General features: G+C 35.1%; 1 protein-coding gene across 9 annotated transcripts in view; it reads left to right on the forward strand.

Annotated features, from left to right (window-relative positions):
- The window catches only part of Gigyf2 (GRB10 interacting GYF protein 2), a 131,411-nt gene that overhangs the window by 31,709 nt on the left and 79,617 nt on the right, over window positions 1-20,085 (forward strand). For 8 of the 9 annotated variants that reach the window (XM_015481564.2, XM_015481566.2, XM_015481567.2 and 5 more), the window contains 3 exons: window positions 8,376-8,505; window positions 9,485-9,580; window positions 17,148-17,259. In XM_015481564.2, the coding sequence (XP_015337050.1) occupies window positions 8,376-8,505; window positions 9,485-9,580; window positions 17,148-17,259 (338 nt within the window). Of the gene's footprint in view, window positions 1-8,375; window positions 8,506-9,484; window positions 9,581-17,147; window positions 17,260-20,085 lie in introns of those variants that run through there. The other variant, XM_048808745.1, reaches the window with a different exon arrangement.

Genomic DNA, 20,085 nt, shown 5'->3' on the forward strand with positions numbered 1-20,085 from the left:
TTCCTTTTCCCCAAAAGTTGGTGCTTGAAGATCCTCTCTTCAGTGGCGTGAATAATGATAGTTACTTTTTTCATTTATACCTCGAACAACCCTTTTGGTAATGTCAGAGGCACAGTGTCTAAAGTATAGATAAATTGGAGTAGTGTCTTAAACATCCTTTATTGTTCAGGTGCTGGTGGTTTGATAAGTAACGCAGACATCTTGTAGTAGCTCCTTATTGGAGGACTTGCCCTGTTATATGCATTTCTTTTTATATGTGATTCCTAGATTTTCTTAACCTTTATAGCTAGCATTTGGAGACTGAGGAGAAATCACTATTTGAAGTCCTGAGAACTGATGGAACTCCTATACTTTGAGAGTTTATTTTGAATATGTTGACTTAATACTGTACCTGTTTTCAGTTATCATTTTATATTTTAAAACTAATTTTCTTATTACTAGGTCATGTTTCTAGAAAAATTAGAAATTATAAGTAATTCAGAAGAAGGTATAATCACCATAATTTTACCATACATGGTAACCACTGTAAAATATCTTGGTGTATTTTTCCAGGTGGTTTTATGTATCTTATTTGTATATGTGTACATTTATTTTTACAAAAATGGGATCATGCTGTGCATTAAATTTTGTAACCTTTTAAAAAATCAGTAATTCCAAAGCATCTTTTTTATCAATAAATATTTTCTATTCTATTAAATAGTTGCATTGTATGGATGTACTATTATTGATTTAACTAGTCCTCCATATGTAGCATATAAAAGCTATTCTCAGTTTTTAAATATTCTAAAAGTATTTTTAATGAACATTCTTATAGCTAAATCTTTATTGATAATTCATTAACTTCTTTTACCAACTGAATTTAAATTTATATAGTTCAGTTTGTAAACCATTTTGTGTGTAGCTCTTCTGTTACTATTTAGAATTTGTAATTGCTTCTTTTGTATTTATATACCCTCATATCTTTTTCTTTGTAAAAACATGATTAAAATCATTAGGTAGTTTAAGAAAGTTTAAAAAAAATCACTGTTAATAGGTAACAAGAGAGTAACACTAGAAATTTAACTGAAACAAAGGAGGAACAAAACTGGTGATGATGTAGAGTTACTTCATATTTAGCTTAGTGTCTTAAAATGAGGGTTGGCAAATTGTGACCTGTGGGACTGTAAATAAAGTTTTTGTAAATAAAAGTTTATTGGAGGACAGCTGTACCCATTTGTTTCCATATTATCTGACTACTGTTATGCTACTTGGGCAGGGTTGAATAGTTATATCAGAAGCCAACTGATTTGCAGAGCTTAATTTTCTTTCTGGCCTGTTATAGAAAAAAATTCGGAGTTGGGGGGCAAAAAAATAAATAAAAGAAAAGAAAAATTTGCTCGCTTATGCCCTTCGCCATATGTTCCCAAATAGTCATTTTAGTGTGTCATTGACAAAGTCTGTCAGTAGCATCTTACACATCTTCCTTTTCATTGGTATTTTGAATTTTGTTTGTGTTTTAAACAAAATTTTGAATTGAGTGAGCTTTAGCAGAGGGCATTTGCCAGTTCCTTAAGTCCTTAAGCAGTAGCTTTATCTAATTGTTACCTCTGTTACCCGATAAGCGTTAGAATTTAGGACCCTTCACTGAGTCACCTAAATGCCCAGGAACTGAGGAATGGAGGTCTGAGTAGGTATTCTTTATTTGTACCATCTATCAAGATTACTTTTGGCAAAGGAAATAAATGAATCCCTTAAATAACTCAAGTAGCCGTGAGCTAGAAAGCTGCAGTGTAACTAGAGACTGCTGCCATATTTTTCTGCAAGTAACATGTTCATTATGAAACATGAGGTAAGGAACTGTTTTCAAAATACTCAAGAATAAAGGGTTAGTTATTACATTGATTCAGTGTAACTGAACCATACAGAACCATTTAGTGATGATCTCATTACTAAGGTCATCATCTTTTAATGAATAATGTAAAATATAATGTTTAATAATACATGCACAAAATGAAGAGATTTATTCATACTTGGGGGGCAGTTGTGAAGATGAGAGAACATCTGTGAACATCTGTGGTGGGGATGGATCACACTCTGAAGACTTAGAGAGACTTGGACCAAGACAGAATTCCTTAGGTCTTAGATTATATTTGAAGTAAAGAGATGTATCAGAATCAATCAGTTTAAAAGGGTGTAATAAATTTAATGGAGAAGTTGCTCATTTCTAGGTATAAAACAGGAGTCACTTTTTCAAAGCCTTTCAACAAATGCTGCTACTTTAGACCTTTCCTGACCCATCTCTACAACTCACCACCCTACTCCCTTCCTCCCTGGCTTCTTCATGGTCTGTATCAAAGTGTAACATGCCAAATATTTTATGCACTTATTTTCAACCCTCACTAGACTGTGAGCTCCATTGAGGGCAAGTACTTGGTCTGGATTTTTGTATAACTTGTTCTTTGCTGTATCTCCAGTGCCTGGCACATAGTTGGGTACTAAATAAACTTTTGTTAAATGAATGCGTAAATTATTGGAAAGTAAAGTTGTTTTAAATGTTTTCCTATTGTAAATGATATATATGTACATACATTTTTTCTTGAATGGTTTTGTTTGTATTGCTAATCATTTTTTGGATTAATTCCTTGAAAGTGGCATTATTAAATCAACAAGTTTCATTTTTAAGGTTTTTGAATGATATATGGGCAGGTTGATTAATTTAATTCCCATTTCCTGTGTGTTTACTTCACCCTTGACAAAACACTTGGTACTATCTTGATAACTTTTTGATGCTAAATCCCTTTGATTTAGGTCTTTGGGAATTTTTTGTTGGTCCCTATAGCACAACAAAAAGACCCATTTCAGAAAACCTGGAGGAAACAATACTACAGAAAGAAAAGGAAAAGATTTAAGTTGCCCTTCATCCTACCACCCAAAGAGCCTTTGCTAACATATTGATTTGAATCCTATTAATTTTTTCTTTGCAAATGTATACTTTTGAGATATTTATAAAACAAATACAACTTTACTTGATTTATTTGGGTTTTACAGAATTTTGTGAAGATCAAAAAATCTACCCAGATAAATTTAGATAATTTTATTGTAGGGAGTGAAATTATAGACATGGTTTAATGGGGGAGGAGCCAAGGGAATTTCTTTAGGGAATTTCTTTTTTTGTCTCATCTCTCCATTGGACTTAAGGATGTCTTCCCAGGTCTTGACCTTGCAAAAGAGGGAGGTACTCTTCTGCTCCAGAATACTTTGTTTAGATTAAAAAAAAAAAATAGTTAACCATTTTGTGGCTGATCTCTTTCTATATGTTTTTGCTTCAGAAAGAAGTAATTCTATTAAGAGAGACCTGTGTTTCTGAATTTTGCTAGGCCCATTATTTAGCTTAGTGTACCAGATGTAGGCAATGTTTGTTGAATGAAAGTATTTAGGTTTTATTTATTCTTATTTTTGGGGGGAGAATGCAAACCTGAGATGGCTAGCTAGCTTACTATTCAGAATCTTTGTGTAATTTGAAAAATTGGGAGAAGTTCTAGAGGATGGAATGTGTCAATATTCCCAGGTTTCAGAAGGGTGTAAGAAGTAGTAAACTAGGGTAGTAAATTAGATATTATCTAAACGTATACTTTAGAAGAGAATACTAGGATTTATATAAAGAACACTTTATCAAGTACCTGCTGTATTCTGTGTCTGTGTCTAGATCTCAGCTTCTTGCCTTTTTCTCCTACTACTCTCAACTCCCTCTCTTTATTCTGCCTCTCTTTATCATGCCTTTCTTTTCTTCCCTGTTCTTCCCACGTAGCTTATCTTCTCCCTAGAATCCTTCTCTTCTCCATTGGTGAAAAAGTTCAGGAAAGATATTCTTGACAGCAGAAAGGGCATGTTTAAAGACAACGTGGCAAGAAAGTGTAGATTTAAAAGAACTCCATGATATTTGCTTTTACTGTAACATGAAATGTGAGTGAAATGAACTTGGAGGTGACCCTTCTAAGAATCTCAATGTTTTGTTTGATTATTGTGTGCCAATAAAGAATTGGAGAGTTTTATTTAGATTTGCCTTTTTTTAAAAAATAGTTTTAGGTGTAGATGGACACAATACCTTTATTTTGCTCATTTAGCTTTTTTTTTAAAATGTGCTGGGGATCAAACCCAGTGCTTCATACGTGCTAGGCAGGCACTCTTACCACTGAGCTAAGATCCCAGCCCCAGATTTGCTTTTGAAATAAAATTCCCTTTTAATGTGGAGGATGGAATAAGACTAATTATATAATTTAGGATGGTGTTACAAAAATAAAAGTATGAATTAGAATGAGGTTATTGGATCAAGAAGCCAGATGCTGTGGCGCGCACCTGTTAGACAGGAGACTGAAGCAGGGGCATTGCAAGTTCGAGGCCAGCTTCAGCAACTTAGTGTAGATTAACTTAGCTAGACCTTGTCTCCAAATAAAATAACAAAATGGGCTGGGGATATGGTTCAGTGGTTTAGCATCCCTGGATTCAATTCTCAATTTAGAAAACAAACAACAAAAAAAATATGACTTAAGAGATTTAGGATTTGTTAAGATGTATAAGGAGGTATAAGAGATGGTAGATTGTGAGGGGAGAGTAAAGGGTGAATTCTAGACTCTCATTTAGTGATGATTGGGTGGTGGAATTCTTAACTGGCTCTGGGAATGGAGGTTGGGATGAATGAACTGATGAGTAAGGTTTGGGCATTGTTGACCCTGATGGGCTCTCTATGGTTCAACATGAAGCCTGCCTCTGCAGGAGAGGTCAGAGCTGGACTTAAAAGAATCATGAACTTGTGCAGGAGAGCTTTTTGACTCCCAAACCTTCACACATCTATATTGACATTCCACATTGCTTTTTAAAACTGAAGTTTGGAGTTTGAATAGCACTAGCAAGTGTAGATGGGGGCAAATATGGGGGTATTGGGGGTATTAGGAGTCCTGCCACTGCTACCTATCAGTTACTGCCTATGATAGGACAGGGCTTCCTGTGTTAAAACCTCTCAGACAAGGAGGTGAAGTTCTTGAGGGCAGGCAGTTTTCTTCACTTTTGGCAATGTTGATGAACTTTGCAGACCAGTGGAGTGGGGAGAGAAGCCAGCTGTCAGTGGGTTTTGAAGGAAGTAAGGAAGTAGGGATACTTCTGGAATGAAGAGGAGAGATGAAGAGTGTATGGCTAGAAGTGGGATGCTGCATTAAATACCACTATTAGCTGAGTTTAGAAATGGGAAACATGTAGGGAGGTGTTAGATTTCTAGATGAGGGGGTTGTGTGGAGGAGACGAAGACTGCTGATAGGTTTTTAGGGAAGGATGTAACCCAGATATATTTCGGCTTTTCTAAGAATTTGTATATGAATGAGGACTTGGAATAGAACTTGATGATGACTGAGTCAGAACACAGTCATTATTCTAACACAGGGGACCCTCTTAATTTGACTCATTGTCACCTTTCTCAATCTTTCCGCAGCAGCTGGAGGATTTATCAATCACGTTACTCTCAGTAGATCTGGTACTTACAAGAATTGTTCAGTCCTGGACATTGGAAGGGCATCCAGGATCCATTGGCAGGACAGGGTGGTAAATGGAATTGAAACCTTTCTGTGAGGAGCATTTGAAGAAATTAGAGATGATAAGCCACTAGGGGGAGTCTCTAGTGAGACATGGCGACTTTGCCAGGACTGGAATGATTTTCACTTGAAAGAGGGCTTAGATGTGCCCTCAGTGGTAGAAGTTGTGGGGAAGCATGTTAGCCTGGTATAAGGAAAATAGTTTAAAATAATTTCCAGTAAAAAATATATGTATATTTTAAAATTGGTAAATAAACTGTGGCTATTTTAAACATTTTTAGAGACCTCATGATTAGAAAGATCATGCCCTATTTGCCATAAAAACCTAGGCTTGATCTTTGTTCTGCTGACTGTGACTATGTGCTAGAAGTTTAACCCCTCAGCTTCATTTTTCTTATCTGTTATTTTGAGGTTATGAAACTTAAAAATAAGATCAAATGAGCTAATTATGTATAAAATTCCCAGCTTCAGTTTTCAGGGGATGTTACTTTTACTTTTTTAGGGTATAGCCCAACTTTATGGAGCTGTATTGAGAGCTGTTTCCTGGAAGGTTCTTCAGCAGTGGTTGGATGGCTCTTTTGGGTCATGTTGTTTTCTTACTGGTTGTTTAACCTGTCTTATGGGGGTTGTACTAAATAATCTCTAAGCCCAAAAATAATTTCAGAGGAAACAAAGACCAATCAAGTAGTAATGAGCATTCCTAGTAGCCAGATAGTGGCCTGTTTATTAATTAGAGATAGTCCTGGCTCCTTGAAGAAATGGATGATCCCAGTTCTGAGGCAAGATAATATAAGTCAGAAGATTTTGACATATCAGAGCAAACACTGTTACAGATTAATAGAATTATGTCAGATGGACCCAGGAATAAGATTAGAGTTGCCCACTGGTCAAAGATGAGACAATTTGGACATTGTTAAGAGTAATTGCAGCTTAATAAAAAGTATTTTGTTAGTGTTGAAGGATACTAGTAAACCAAGCCATTATTTTGAAAACTAAAAGTTTAAAGGAAACAGTCAAGGTGGATTTTCCTTCCTTCCCTGTATAAACTATGCCATTGGGTAACTAGGCCAAATAGTATAAGAGGGAAGCTTCTCTTTGCAAAAGTAGTCCATCAAATAAAGAAGGAATTATAGAAAAAATCACTTTGCAACAACCTTGGTGAAATTAGGAATCCATGCATTGATTCTGAATGACTTAGCATCACAAAAACAACCAGGCACTGTATGTCTCCTAATGTAATCATAAACCACTACATATGAAATATTGCCAAAAAAAAGTAGAACCCACATTTTAAGTCTCTATACCCAGCTGCCAATTTACATGAAATGCAGAGGACATCATGGGTCAAATCAGGAAAACCAGACTTCTAAAAGAAGTCCCTATTTTTAAGAGATTCTAAAATATGAGAAGAAGTGATAATCCAAAGGTTTACTTCAAAGTGGTATCAAGGTTTTTTAAAAAGGTAGAATGAGAAAATAGAAACATTGGAAAAAACCCCTATAGTCTCACTCTTTTTTTGTACTACTTTCTATGTGGAAATACATTTTTATGTTTAGTACGCATATGTTTTTTCTTGCCACTTTTAAATACTATGCAAATATTTACTGTGCTTTTACCTAGCTTTCATACGGGCTTCTAATATGTTATAATTTAGTAGATCGCTCCCTTCTTTTGCTTTTGTGAATAGAGCTTAACAATTTGGGGTATGACTTTTATTGCTTTTGTTGGATTTCTTCTTTAGCAAACCCACTTAAAGTACTTTGGTTCTTTTTCCCCTTGGCATCTATCACGTTTATAGATCTTTGCTTCTAATATTAGTTTTCCCACATGCTCTTTGACACAGTGCTGCAGTAGGATCTGACTTCTGCCATTTTTTTTGCTGAGGTTTTTCTTTCATAAAAATATTATTAAAAATCAAAACGGTTCTTTCTTCCCCATTTCTGTTCCTTAGAGGCAGTGTCAGCTTGGAGCACATTTTTATTTTTTATTTTTAGCAATAAATACATTAATTGCCTTTATTAAAATATATTATGAAATATCACAGGTATATACAATTATAACAAGCTTCCATATACTTGTCACCAAGCTGATAAAATAGGCTATTAAAGGTACAATTAGAGCTCCTTTTATACTTTCCTTCCCTTTGCAGATATAACCTTATCCTGAATGTTGTTTTTGTCAATTTCATGTTTGTTTCTGTGCTTTTACCATATTTTGTATGTCTGTAAATAGTTAATCCTATATGTGATATATACATTTTATACAAAAGTTATTTTTATTGTAAGTCTTGTATTTTGCTGTTATGTCACATGCTTTATTAAACATTTTAACTATTAACAATTAGCTGTTATTAACAGCTTTTAAATAATTAGTGATTATGAATGATTGCTTGTTTCAGTGATCTCCTTCAGCACTGCTTGAGACTTTTCATTGTTTTACATCCCTACCAATACCTGGTATTGCTAAGACTTATTTTATGAATCTAGTGGGAAAGTGGCACCTCACTTTTTTATAATTTGGTAAAATATCCCTTTCCTAACTCCCAGGCTTCTTAGGAACATATTGTGACACCTTTTAAGTTAGGGAATTGCCATGGGTTTGCCTAGTTAATTACCTCTTATTGAATTGCTCTCTCTGTGCTGTGATAGCAAGTTGTAGTCAAGGTCAAATCTTTGGTACCTCGAGATAATAAGGTTTATTTTTATTCTTCTCAGGAACTAAAATGAATTTCCTTGCAGTGTATTATATAGAGTACAAACTCAACAGTGCCAGAATATTTGCCACTTCATTTTGTATTTTGTTTTCCTATTCTAGGCTCCGAGCTCTATCCAGTGGTGGGAGTATTACATCCCCTCCTCTTTCTCCAGCATTGCCGAAGTATAAATTAGCAGATTACCGCTATGGCAGAGAAGAAATGTTAGCACTTTTTCTTAAAGACAACAAGGTAAGAAAGTAGGAAGAATTTAAAATTGTGAATGAGACTTGTGTTGTGATATATTGATATATGAAAAATATTTATTCTGTCCATGTATTGACCTGTATTTTTTTCCTCCACCTTACCTTTTCCTGCATTGAAACGGACAGTGTTAACAGAGGCTATTCTCTTCTTTTTAGAGAAGATCATGTTTCAGTGTCCTTATAGGAGCATACAGCAAGAGATAGCAGTAGCACTATGCCTTCTCTAGCTAATTTCTTTTAACTTCCCTTTTTTCTCAATTTTTGTCCCAGTTTGATGGCTGAGAAATGAAGAATTTCTCCCTTATCTGTATTACACCTCTTATCCTTTCCAGTTAGAAGCCAGGAACAAGAGGAGGGGTAGCTTTTCTATCCTTTCTCTGTCTGAGTTAAATATAGTTTTTAGTGGAGAAAAATCTTAAGATGTATTTCTGTCACTTGTAAATGATTAAACTGAAACAGTGTAATAATACTGAGAGAAATACTATTCTGTTTTTCCAGTATGCTTTATTTTTCCTGCATTAATGGATGGAGATTCTTTAATTTTAATGTTGCTAAGGACAGATAAAGTTGCTTATGAAATTGTCCTTACCATCTGCCTTGAGTTAAATGTGGAGATTTTTACTCCTCCACTGTGTGCTCTGGAATATGAGAGTTAATGCCAAATCCAAAAGTTGTCGTCTCATGAGAGGAAAGGGATTGTGACTGGATTTTTAATTTATATAGATAAGGATTGGGGGGATTGAACCCCAAAGTCTTGTGCATTCTAGGCAAGCACTCTACTCCTCAGCTAAACCTGTTTATTAATATTTGACTCTTTCAAGTACCACATACTTGACAGAAGTTTATTGTGGCTGAATAAATTTTAAGTTTATAATAATAATAGATGAAGAGTGTTTTTTTCTTGATTTATCTTCTTTCAGTTGGAGGAATAGCATTAATCTCATGGTCATGTGTTTGTCATATAGATACCTTCAGACCTTCTGGATAAAGAATTTCTGCCTATCCTACAGGAAGACCCCCTGCCACCATTGGCTCTGGTACCCTTTACAGAAGAAGAACAGGTTTGTGCCTAACTTTGAGTCTCATGTCAAATGCTTGTTCCTTTCTGTTAAGTCATGAAACTGGGAAGCTAGTACTTTGGCCCCAAGGATTATCCCGAGTCTTCTCGGGTCTGTTTCCTTCTTACTAATTCTTGGTATGTGGATGCCTTTGAATTGCCTGAGTTTTGCATTTGAAGCTGTGGACTATCATATAGAGATGAGAAATGTTTCTTGGGCCTTAAGGATAATGAGAACTATCCCTTATAATGTATTATAAGTAGAGAAGAATTGATGCTTTTTGAAGGGTAAGGAGAAGTTCATCTTTGTAGAAAAGCATAGTTTTCCATAAGTCATTGCCAACCTATATTCTCACTATTGCATTCTTTTTACCACTAAAGAAAAATGATCTTCATCTCAGAGTGCAGCTAAAACTCTCTTTTTTTCATAATATTGTGAGAGAGAAAAACTTCTGGGCTGGAAAGAAACAAATTTTGTATTTTCCCTATTCATAGTGCACTGTGTCCTAAGCAAAGATAAATGAGTGATTTCAAGAAGCTTATGATGATTGTATTACAATGGAGAAACGAATTTTGTTGGAATGCTGGAGTGCTAATTTAAATAAAAAATCATTATGACTTAAAAAAATAGCTTTAATGGGATATAATTCATACTCCATACAATTTATGCTTTTAAAAGTATACAAACCAGTTACTTTTAGTGTATCTCTGAGTTATACAGCTGTCACTGTCACTGCTATCTTAATTGCAGAACATTCTCATCATTATGTTTTGTGATAATCCTGGATATATTTTTTGTAACTCATGTTTTTCATGGATGAAGCCATTGTATCAAGAAGGAGCAGCTTATTAAAACAGCTCTCTATTAGAATTGTGTTAAGATCTAAGAAAGATATAGTAGTCATCTTTGGTGATTCTTTTTTTCTTAGCACCTAAATACTACAACTTCTTTTATATCCTTATACAAATTGAGAAAGAATATAGAGGAAAGAAATTTTAATGTACCTCATTTTTATAAATTTTATAAAAGACATATTTGTCTCACAAAACAAAGGGCATTTTTTTTTTTTTAGTGTAAATAGCTATAAATGCTTCCTGCAGTAAGGTAGAATAAATACCCAGACCAACCCCCCCCCAAAAAAAGAACTTATTTATTTATTTATTTAGTTGTAGTTGGATACACTACCTTTATTTATTTATATGCAGTGCTTAGGTTGAACCCAGAGCCCCACACGTGCTAGGTGAGCGCTCTACCATTGAGCCATAACCCCAGCCCTTAGCACCTAAATTTCATAAACATGTTTTGTTCTATTTATAGCTTCTAAGTCAGGCTAGTTCCATCTTCATTCATAAAACCCATTATCTTCTAGGATCATAATGATATTTTCATTGACAAAACAGTAGTTTATGCTGTAAAGAACACTGGAAAGAAAGAACCCTGTCCCTTGTGATTGCTGAAATTTCTTGCCGCTGCACCCAATCTCTTTTTATTGATTTTTTTATTTTGAGATAGGGTCTTGCTAAGTTTCTGAGGCTGGCGTTGAACTCATCATCCTCCTGCCTTAACCTTTCGAGTTGCTGGAATTACTGGAGTGAGCCACCATGTCCAGCTCTATTCTTTTTTTTTTGGTTTTAAAAAATAAGATTTTCCATATAGTTGAAACTTCTTAGGGTTATATGTCTCTGTTTCTTCCCAGAGATTACCATGAATTGGTTTTTCTTATTCATGGTTTCTTATTTTTGTTACATATTTATACATGTGCCATAAAAATATTTTCATTTTATAGGATTATACATTTTACATTGAAGGTAGCATACTTTATGTTTATTCTGTAGCTTTTTTCTCTCAACATTTTGATCTTTAGATTTAATAATGTGGATACATGTAGCTGTCAATTGGTCATCTCTGCTTTATAGTACATTCTGTGGTATAAGAAATGTCCACAGTTTTTCCCATCCCCTATCTTTAGATATTTAGGTTGTTTTCAGTTGCTGTTGCCTACTATAGCTTATGATACAGTGAATATTCTTCTCCATCTGCACCCCCCCCACCTTTTTTTTTTTTGTGCTGGGGATTGAACCCTGTTGTGCTTTACCACTGAAATACATTTTTAGCCCTTTTTCTTATTTTGAGAAAAGGTCTTGCTAAGTTGCTGAGGCTGGCCTTGTATGTGGGATCCTCCTGCTTCAGCCTCCCAGTTTGCTAGGATTACAGGTGTGTACCACCATATCTGGTGCTCCCCATCTTCCCACCAGGTTCTGGGAATCAAACCCAGGGCCTTCTGCTTTCTAAGCAAGTTCTCTGTCAGATATAGACCCAGCCTCTGCAGTGATAATTCTTATAGTGTGTTGTAATCACTGGGTGATTACACCAAATATATATATATACTTTTGCAAGCAAATATATATATGTATTTTCCTCCTTTAATTTCAAGTGGCAGTACAGACTAAACATTGTTCTGTTCTTACAAGAATTGAGTTAAAAAAATTTTTTTTTTCCTTTTAGTTGTCAATGAACCTTTTCTTTATTTATGTATATGTGGTGCCGAGAATTGAACCCAGTGCCTCACATGTGCAAGGCAAGCACTCTACCATTGAGCCACAACCCCAGCCCAAGATTGAATATTTTTATTAAATGTATTCCCTGCAAATTTGGAAAAAATTTCTTCCATTTTTGTATCTTTCATTTCTTTGTTCATAACAGTGAAGAGTTTATCAAATATTTGTTTATTGCTGATATTTTTGTTAATCTTTTTCTTTTTGTCTGCCAGTTTTTCTTTTTGGATCTTATTTTGTTGTTGATTTATAGTATATATGTGAGCTCCTTATATTTCTATTGGCATAGCTGTGCCCCATAGGTTTTCGAATTTTTAAATTATATTTATTATTAAAAGACAAAAGCTAAGTTTTTTTGCACTGCTGTATACCAAACACAGGGCCTTGTGCGTTCTAGGCAGATGCTTTCCCACTAAAATCTACATCCCTAATTTTTATGTAGTTCAGTATACTAGTTCTATTCTATTTTTTAGTTGTTGTTTTTTGTGTGTGTGTGTGTGTGTGTGTGTGTAATTTTTTAAAAATTTTTTCATTTTTTTTCTTAAATGATTCTCTAGATTTCTTAGAGACTATCTGGGCCAGAAAAGCTACATAATGAATAGGGAAGATGACTCGCTATTAGTTACCAAAACCTGGTGGACTTTTAAGCAACAGAATAAGTAATTGAATCATCCAGAAATATCCCTTAACGTTCCTAAGAAATTAGAATGTAGTAAGTGTCTATATAAGTCATTTGGAAAAATCAAAGATTAATAAACTAATGTTATTTGGGAGTTGTTGGTTAACAAAAGTTAACCAGTAACAGTTGTGTTAGAAATTTATTAGAAACGAATAAATTAGGTATGCATTCCACCTACACACCAAAATTAGTTCTAGAATAACTTAAGGAACAGGTCTTAATTTTGTTTTTATGATAGAATTGTTTGTGTTAAGGGCTACATTTTACGATCATCTAGCTTTAATATGAGGACTGAGAGATTTTCACCACAGCCACAGAAGTTCATTAGGGTCTGTCTTTGGAGGCATTTAAATGGTATTATTTAGGATTTCCTGGTACTTACTTGGTAGCCTTTGTTATTTATAAAATATTTTGGAATCATTGCTTATGCTTGACTAAAGATTTATCAAAAATTTGATATTTGTCCTTTGGATGATCAGATTACCCCTCCAGGGATTGTGTAGATCTTCATTGTTCAGAGTTTTGTATACTTTTTATTTCAGTACTCCTATAGGGAGATAAATATTTATAATGATGTAAAGTGAGCTTTTGGCTGTGTGCTTACTGACAGAGGTAATTTTGTCTTTAACGTGTTCTTTCCCCAGACATGGTGGCACATGCCCAAGGATCTTAAGGTCCTAAGCAACTTAGTGGGACTCTGTTTCAAATTAAAAAATTCAGAGAGAATTGGAAATTGTAGCTCAGTGGTAGGGCATCCCTAGGTTCAATCCCCAGTACCAAAAAAAAAAAAAAAGTGGTTTATTTCTCTCCCCACTCCTCCCTCTCTTTCTGCCTCTCCCTCCCTTTTCTCTGTCTCTCTGTGTATGTACGTGTATGTATATTTATATATATGTATCAAATATAACCAGGGAGAAAAATGTTTTCTTAGATCCAAATTATTGTTCAAAGATCTTCTAGTTCTTTTGGTTTGGTATTTCTTTTGACTAGCACAATTTGAGAAAGATGGTTCTCTTTACTACACTTGTAAGTAACTAATATGAGATTGGTAAATTCTCTGGGCACGGTGGTGCATATCTGTAATTCCAGCTACCTGGGAGGCTGTGGCAGAGGATTGCAAATTTGAGGCCAGTCTCAGCAACTTGGTGAGACCCTGTCTCAAAATAAAAGGACTGGGATGTAGCTCAACGGGAGGGCAATCCTGGGTTCAATTTCTAGTACTGCCAAAAAAGGGGGCAAGAAACCTTAGAGGAGATTGGTGAATTTTATTTATTTGACATCAAAGAAAATTTGCATTTTTTTTAATATTTATTTTTTAGGTGAAGATGGACACAACACAATACGTTTATTTTTATGTGGTGCTGAGGATCGAACCCGGGTCCTGCCTAGGAGCGCTCTACCGCTGAGCCACAATCCCAGCCCCGAAAATTTGCATTCTTAAATAGATAACACACACACACACACACACACACACGCACGCACACACATGAAAATTAAAAGAAGCAAAAATAATGGAGAAGTAAACTTTGTTTACTGTTACTTTCCTCAGGGATAACCATTTTTTTTTCTTTCTTTTTTCCCCTGCTTGTGTTTCTTTTCAGGGGTGTTTAAGACATTTACAACCATCTGTATATTCCTTTAAACCCCTCCGCACTATGAATGGCAGCATGCTGTGCATGAAGTTTTACACTTTATGGTTTTAACCTGAGCATCTGTCTAAAAGATAATGGCAGATACTTACATTGAGTTGTAATATGTTTCAGACACTGTTCTGAATACTTGGCATTTAATGTGTAGAGTACTTGCAACAACCCCTAAGGTAGATAAAAATACTCTGTATCCCTGTATGTTAGGCCCACCATAGGAAATTGTAGTGTTGGTAGATGAGAAATGGATGAATATTAAGTTTCATATGGTTCAACTTAAGAAATAGAATTTCCTCATTTTTGTAAACAAGTGTGGAATTCTAAGCCTACAGTTTTTCATTTAGTCCCTATTGATTAATATATAGATGGTCTCCATTTTTTTTTTTTTTTGCTTTGCTTTGTACTGTAGTTAAAAGTCTTTCTACTTATGTTATTTTTTGCATATCTAACAGGTGGAATTTTTGTGTCACAGGGTATGAACATTTAAATATACTTTGAGAAGTTACCTTTCAAAAAGATCTTATCAGTTTGCACTTCTAGCAGTAATGTTAAAGTGTATATGAAAAAACATGAGTTTCCCCCATTTCTAGATGGTGTATTTGGATTTAATGCATGTGATAATTTGGTAGTAAGGTGATCATTAGCATGGGATACTGGCATATAAATTGCAGTTACTCTGACTTATTTATTTTAGTATTACAGTATGTTAATCACATTTTGGAGACGTCATAGTCTTTTACTATAGTAATAGCTAGAGGCATTGTTCAGTACTCTGGCAATAGGTAAGTTATATATGTTTCAACAAATTTAGTTTTATTTAAGTATAATTTGAAATGAGATATTTTTGGTTAGGTGCTTTCTCATTCTTCAGTTACATCTTAAGTCTGTTATATGATCATATATGTATAGAACTGGAAAAAAAACTTTACATTGATAAGGTTTCTAAAATTTACTTGAACACATTATTTTGAATAAAATTTTGAAAAAGACAAACAGTGAGAAAATGGCCTAGAACTAGAAGAAAGTTCAATAAAGAAAGTAGTTTTTTAAAATCCATATATAGTCTTCCGAAGAGAGAGGTATGGATATCATTTTAATTGGTTTGAAGTCATAATAAAAAAAAATCACTGGAAACCACTTAGGATTAAAGCATGAATTGAGTTGAAGGTTTCTTATTCACTCCAACTCTGAAACTCACTCCTTTCCCATGAGGGCTCTTGGCTTCAGCCACACAAGGTTCATTTTTTCCCCAATATACCACTTTGTACTTTTGTGCAAAAGTCTGTTAGGTTCCAAGGGTACAGAAAGAGTGAAGGATCTATTGCAACATTTCCTTTTTTCCCCACCTTTTTTTAAAAAAAGAAATGTTTATTTTTTAATTGTAGTTTGTTGGACACATACATTTATTTTATTTATTTTTATGTGGTGCTGAGGATCAAACCCAGGGCCTGGCACATGCTAGGCGAGTGCTCTACTGCTGAGCCACAATCCCAGCCCCTTTCCCCACATTTTTGTTAGTGCATTATAGTTGTACATATTGTGGAATTTATTGTTAAATATTTGTACAAGCACACAATATAACAATATAATTTGGCCAATGTCACTCTCCAGCATTCCCCCCTTCTTCCCTGCCTCCCACCAATTCAGCATGTTCTTAGTTTAAAACCCTCTTGCAAAATTCTCCATCAAATGCCAAGTATTTTTTTTTATTTATTTATAGATTATTTTTCAAAATTTTTATGATTGTTTATTGTTTATTGTTTTCATAAGCCCCCATTTATTCCACTTATCCCAAAGGGTTATTTCTTGGCCTCTCCTCTTGCGGTGTGGATACCTACCTCCTCACCATTATCACATTGTACTTGACCCTATTCCAGATTTACTGAGGGTGTAAGTGCATGTTATTGACTGATTGGATTTTTTTAAAAAAGCATTTCCTTTCTTTCCCATTCATGTATTATTCATGTAGCAGATCTTATATAGATTCTTAGTTGGCCTTTGCCCATTCACTTCTGATTCCTGTCACTCTGTCAAATACACCTTTGATTTGCTAATTCACAGTGCTGGACAGAATGAGGCAGAAAGATAATTTTCCTCTCTATCATTCTCTCTTTCATCAGATTCTTAGGCTCTCCTCCCTCATATTGGTGATTGAATCCAGCAGTGCTCTACCAGTTACATCTCTAGTTCTTTTTTATTTTGACACAAAGTCTTGCTAAGTTGCTGAGGGTCTCACTGAAGTGCTGAGGTTGACCTCAAACGTGTGATCCTCCTGCCTCAGCCTCTCGTGTTGGTGGGTTTACAGGTGCATTGGACTTTATGACTCTTTTATTTTTTCATTAGTTGAAAGGACCCTTCAAAACGAGATCTCTCTTACCAAGTTTCCTCTGTTGCCTGTTTACCTTGTTTGCTTCTAGTTATATACAGCATTTAGTTTGTTTACTTGTGTATTTCCTCAATGTACCTAGCATCGTGTAAGGTATTAGTTTTCATTGTTATTGATCTGAAATGTTAATTTGAAATTGTCAGGTAAAACCAGGTTTTGGATTATCTGTGCATCTTGTGTAGTTTTGATTTCACATTGCTAGTAGTATTTAGATGCCATTTTATACTTGGCAGTGGGAGGTGGGGAGAAGCAACATGTAGTTTTATCTGTTTTATCCATTTTTCTTTCTTTTTTTATTTTTTGGCAGAGAAACTTTTCCATGTCTGTAAATAGTGCCGCTGTCCTGCGATTGACAGGACGAGGAGGAGGAGGAACAGTGGTGGGGGCTCCTAGAGGTCGAAGTTCTTCAAGAGGGAGAGGTGAGCGAGTTTTCACATGAAAAATAATGATGAAGGAAGAGGAGGATAGGGAAATCACTTACTAAATATTTTAATGCTTATTTTAAAAACAACAATTGCTCTTTGACATTAACTGCATACTCAATGCCCTGCACATATCTTCCCTAAACAAAATTTCAAGGCATCTTCTCTGCAGTCCCTGGTTTTGAGCAGAGGAGAGTAATTCCAGTGGTAGAGATTTGAACATGAGGGAGCCTGGACAGTCCCAGTTAATATGTGAAAATTCTAGTCATCCATGTTTCTCGTCCCTGGAGGGCTCTGTATTTTGGGAATCAGAGTGTCCTAAAGGGTCTTGGCTGCTGAAGCAGTACTGAGGCCCCTGTGGTCTCCATGCATAGACTTTCTATATGAGAGCTGTGTGCTAGGAATGACCTCAGTCATAGAGGGACTTCATCAAAAATTGTCTCATCAATGCTAGGAACTTTTTAGGGAATAGAACAAAAAACAATTAGGCAGTATTTACTTATATAACATACTTTTATAGATTTATGTCTTAGAAAAGTAATTTGTGTTTTACTGTTACTTGCTTTTTTGATATCTGCTTCTTATTTTGGGCCCAGTGATTTTCTGCTAAATAAAGACATTCATGATATTATAATATAAAAATTTATTTGAGTATTAACCCTGTGTTGGTTAAATTATATAGTAGCCTGAATGTATCTCATTTTCTCTAAGAGAAGCTTTAGAGGTAGAAGAATGTAGTGTCTGCTTTGACAGACCATTGTCCCCATTTCTTATACCTCCACATTGGCTTGATCATGATATGGGGTACCTGAATTCCTTTTGCAACTTTAAGATTGTGCCTGGGCTGGGGATATAGCTCAATTGGTAGAGTGTTAGCCTCACATGCACTAGGGCCCTGGATTCAATCCCCAGCACCACCACCAAAAAAAAAAAAAAAAAAAAAGTGTGCTTTCTGAATAGGGTAATTTATATACAATTAGTTTTTTTTAATATTTAATTTTTTTTGTAGATGGACATAATACTCTTATTTTATTTATTTATTTCTATGTGAACCCAGTGCCTCACAACGTTGAGGCAAGTGCTCCACCACTGCACTACAACCTCACCTCAGCCCCAGGTTTCTTTTAATTTGTATCCAGGGGCGCTCTACCACTGATCTGCATCCCCAGTGTTTTTTATTTTTTATTTTCAGATAGGGTCTTGCTAAGTTGCTGAGGGTCTTGGTAAATTGTCAGGGCTATCCTGAAAGTTATGATCCTCCTCCCTCAGCCTCCTGAGTCATTAGGATTATAGATGTGCACCATCACGCTTAACTAATTAAGTTTCTTTTAGTTGTTTATGTACAAAGTAGGAATGCAGGTGTTATGAATAGTGAAGATGTTAACTAAAACTCTTCACTTGTTTTTGTAGGTACTATTACCTACTCATGTTTTTTTCTTCTGAATTTACTTATCTTTAGAACAGTGGTTGTTAACCTGAGGAGTTGTTAGACTCATCTGTAGGCCTTTCAGGAAATGCCACTGCCACAGTAGTAGTGAGATTGTGGAATATCTGTGCTGCAGTACCTCCATGGGCAGCTCAGGTTTGCACACCTGGCTAGGTTCCTGTTGTTCAGAATTTGCCTGAGATCTCTGCGTCTTGGTGATGTGTTGGTGTTTGAGGATGTGACTGACCCCTCATGGCTCTGCCTCTAGTTGTGCATTTTCTGTGTGTTCCTGATTTAATGTGACAGGAGAGGTTTCACCCAGGCAACTTTGCCTCTAGTGCCTTTCAGGTTGTCAAAGAGAGATCTTCTTAATCAAGAAGTATGAATCACACTGATTCTCTGTGCTGCAGATATGAACTAGTCTCTCCAGGCCCTTATAAAAAAACCCTATGTATTGACAAACAATTGGATTCTCTTGCTTTCTGGTTTTATTGAAATGAGGATTATAACATGGAACTCTTTTTAAGAACTTAAATAGTATGTATAAAATACGTGCTGTGACATAGAAGAACTAGTGACTAAATCAGTGTATAATGTGAAAAATCATAAAACTAGTCAAATGAATGCACTTGACTTTGTGAAAAATACTTTTAACTCCATTGTCACAACCACCTGTAGTTCTGTTTAGTAATCTCTGCAGCTCATTTTACAAAAGAAGGTTGTAATTATTAAATCTGTGGTTTTGTATTTTTCAATTACTTAGTTTTAATTTGGTGGTTAAATAATGATTATTGCAGCTTTTCTTTGCATGGGCAGAGCTAACATAGATGATTATTTTGTGTCTTTCCAACTCTAGGAAATGTTGATATGAAAATTGAGTTGTAGATTTCTAAATAATCATTAAACAATTGGTTGGAGGAAACAATATAATGTTGTCTTTCTTTTTTATCTGGTTTGGATGTTTAAAAAGAAAACAGATCTGTGCAATTGTCAACCACTGTTCTCAGCATTATTAAAAGGAAGCATATTTAAATTCCCAAAAGAATGATATGAAATTTCAGACAACAGGGCAGTCCTTTTGTTTTTGGTGGTGCTGGGATTGAACCTAGGGCCTCAGGCATGCCATTTAAGCTTTTTACTACTGAGCTGTGTCTGTAGCCCTGTTTAGTTTATTTGGCCTCAAACTTGTGATCCTCCTACTCAGAGTAGCTATGATTATAGGAGTGCACCATTGCGCCTGGTTAAATTTAGCTTTTTGAAAGGTTCATCACATATTTTCTTATTCTTTCATGGGAACCATATTTGTAAATGATTTAAATTTGATAAACTGGAAAGCTGTAAAATCTGACTCTTTTTTATGTGTACATTAATCAAGCTTCAATCTCATAAGCAGGACC

The sequence above is a fragment of the Marmota marmota genome, unplaced genomic scaffold (assembly GCF_001458135.2).
Source record: "Marmota marmota marmota unplaced genomic scaffold, marMar, whole genome shotgun sequence".
Lineage (NCBI taxonomy): Eukaryota > Metazoa > Chordata > Mammalia > Rodentia > Sciuridae > Marmota > Marmota marmota.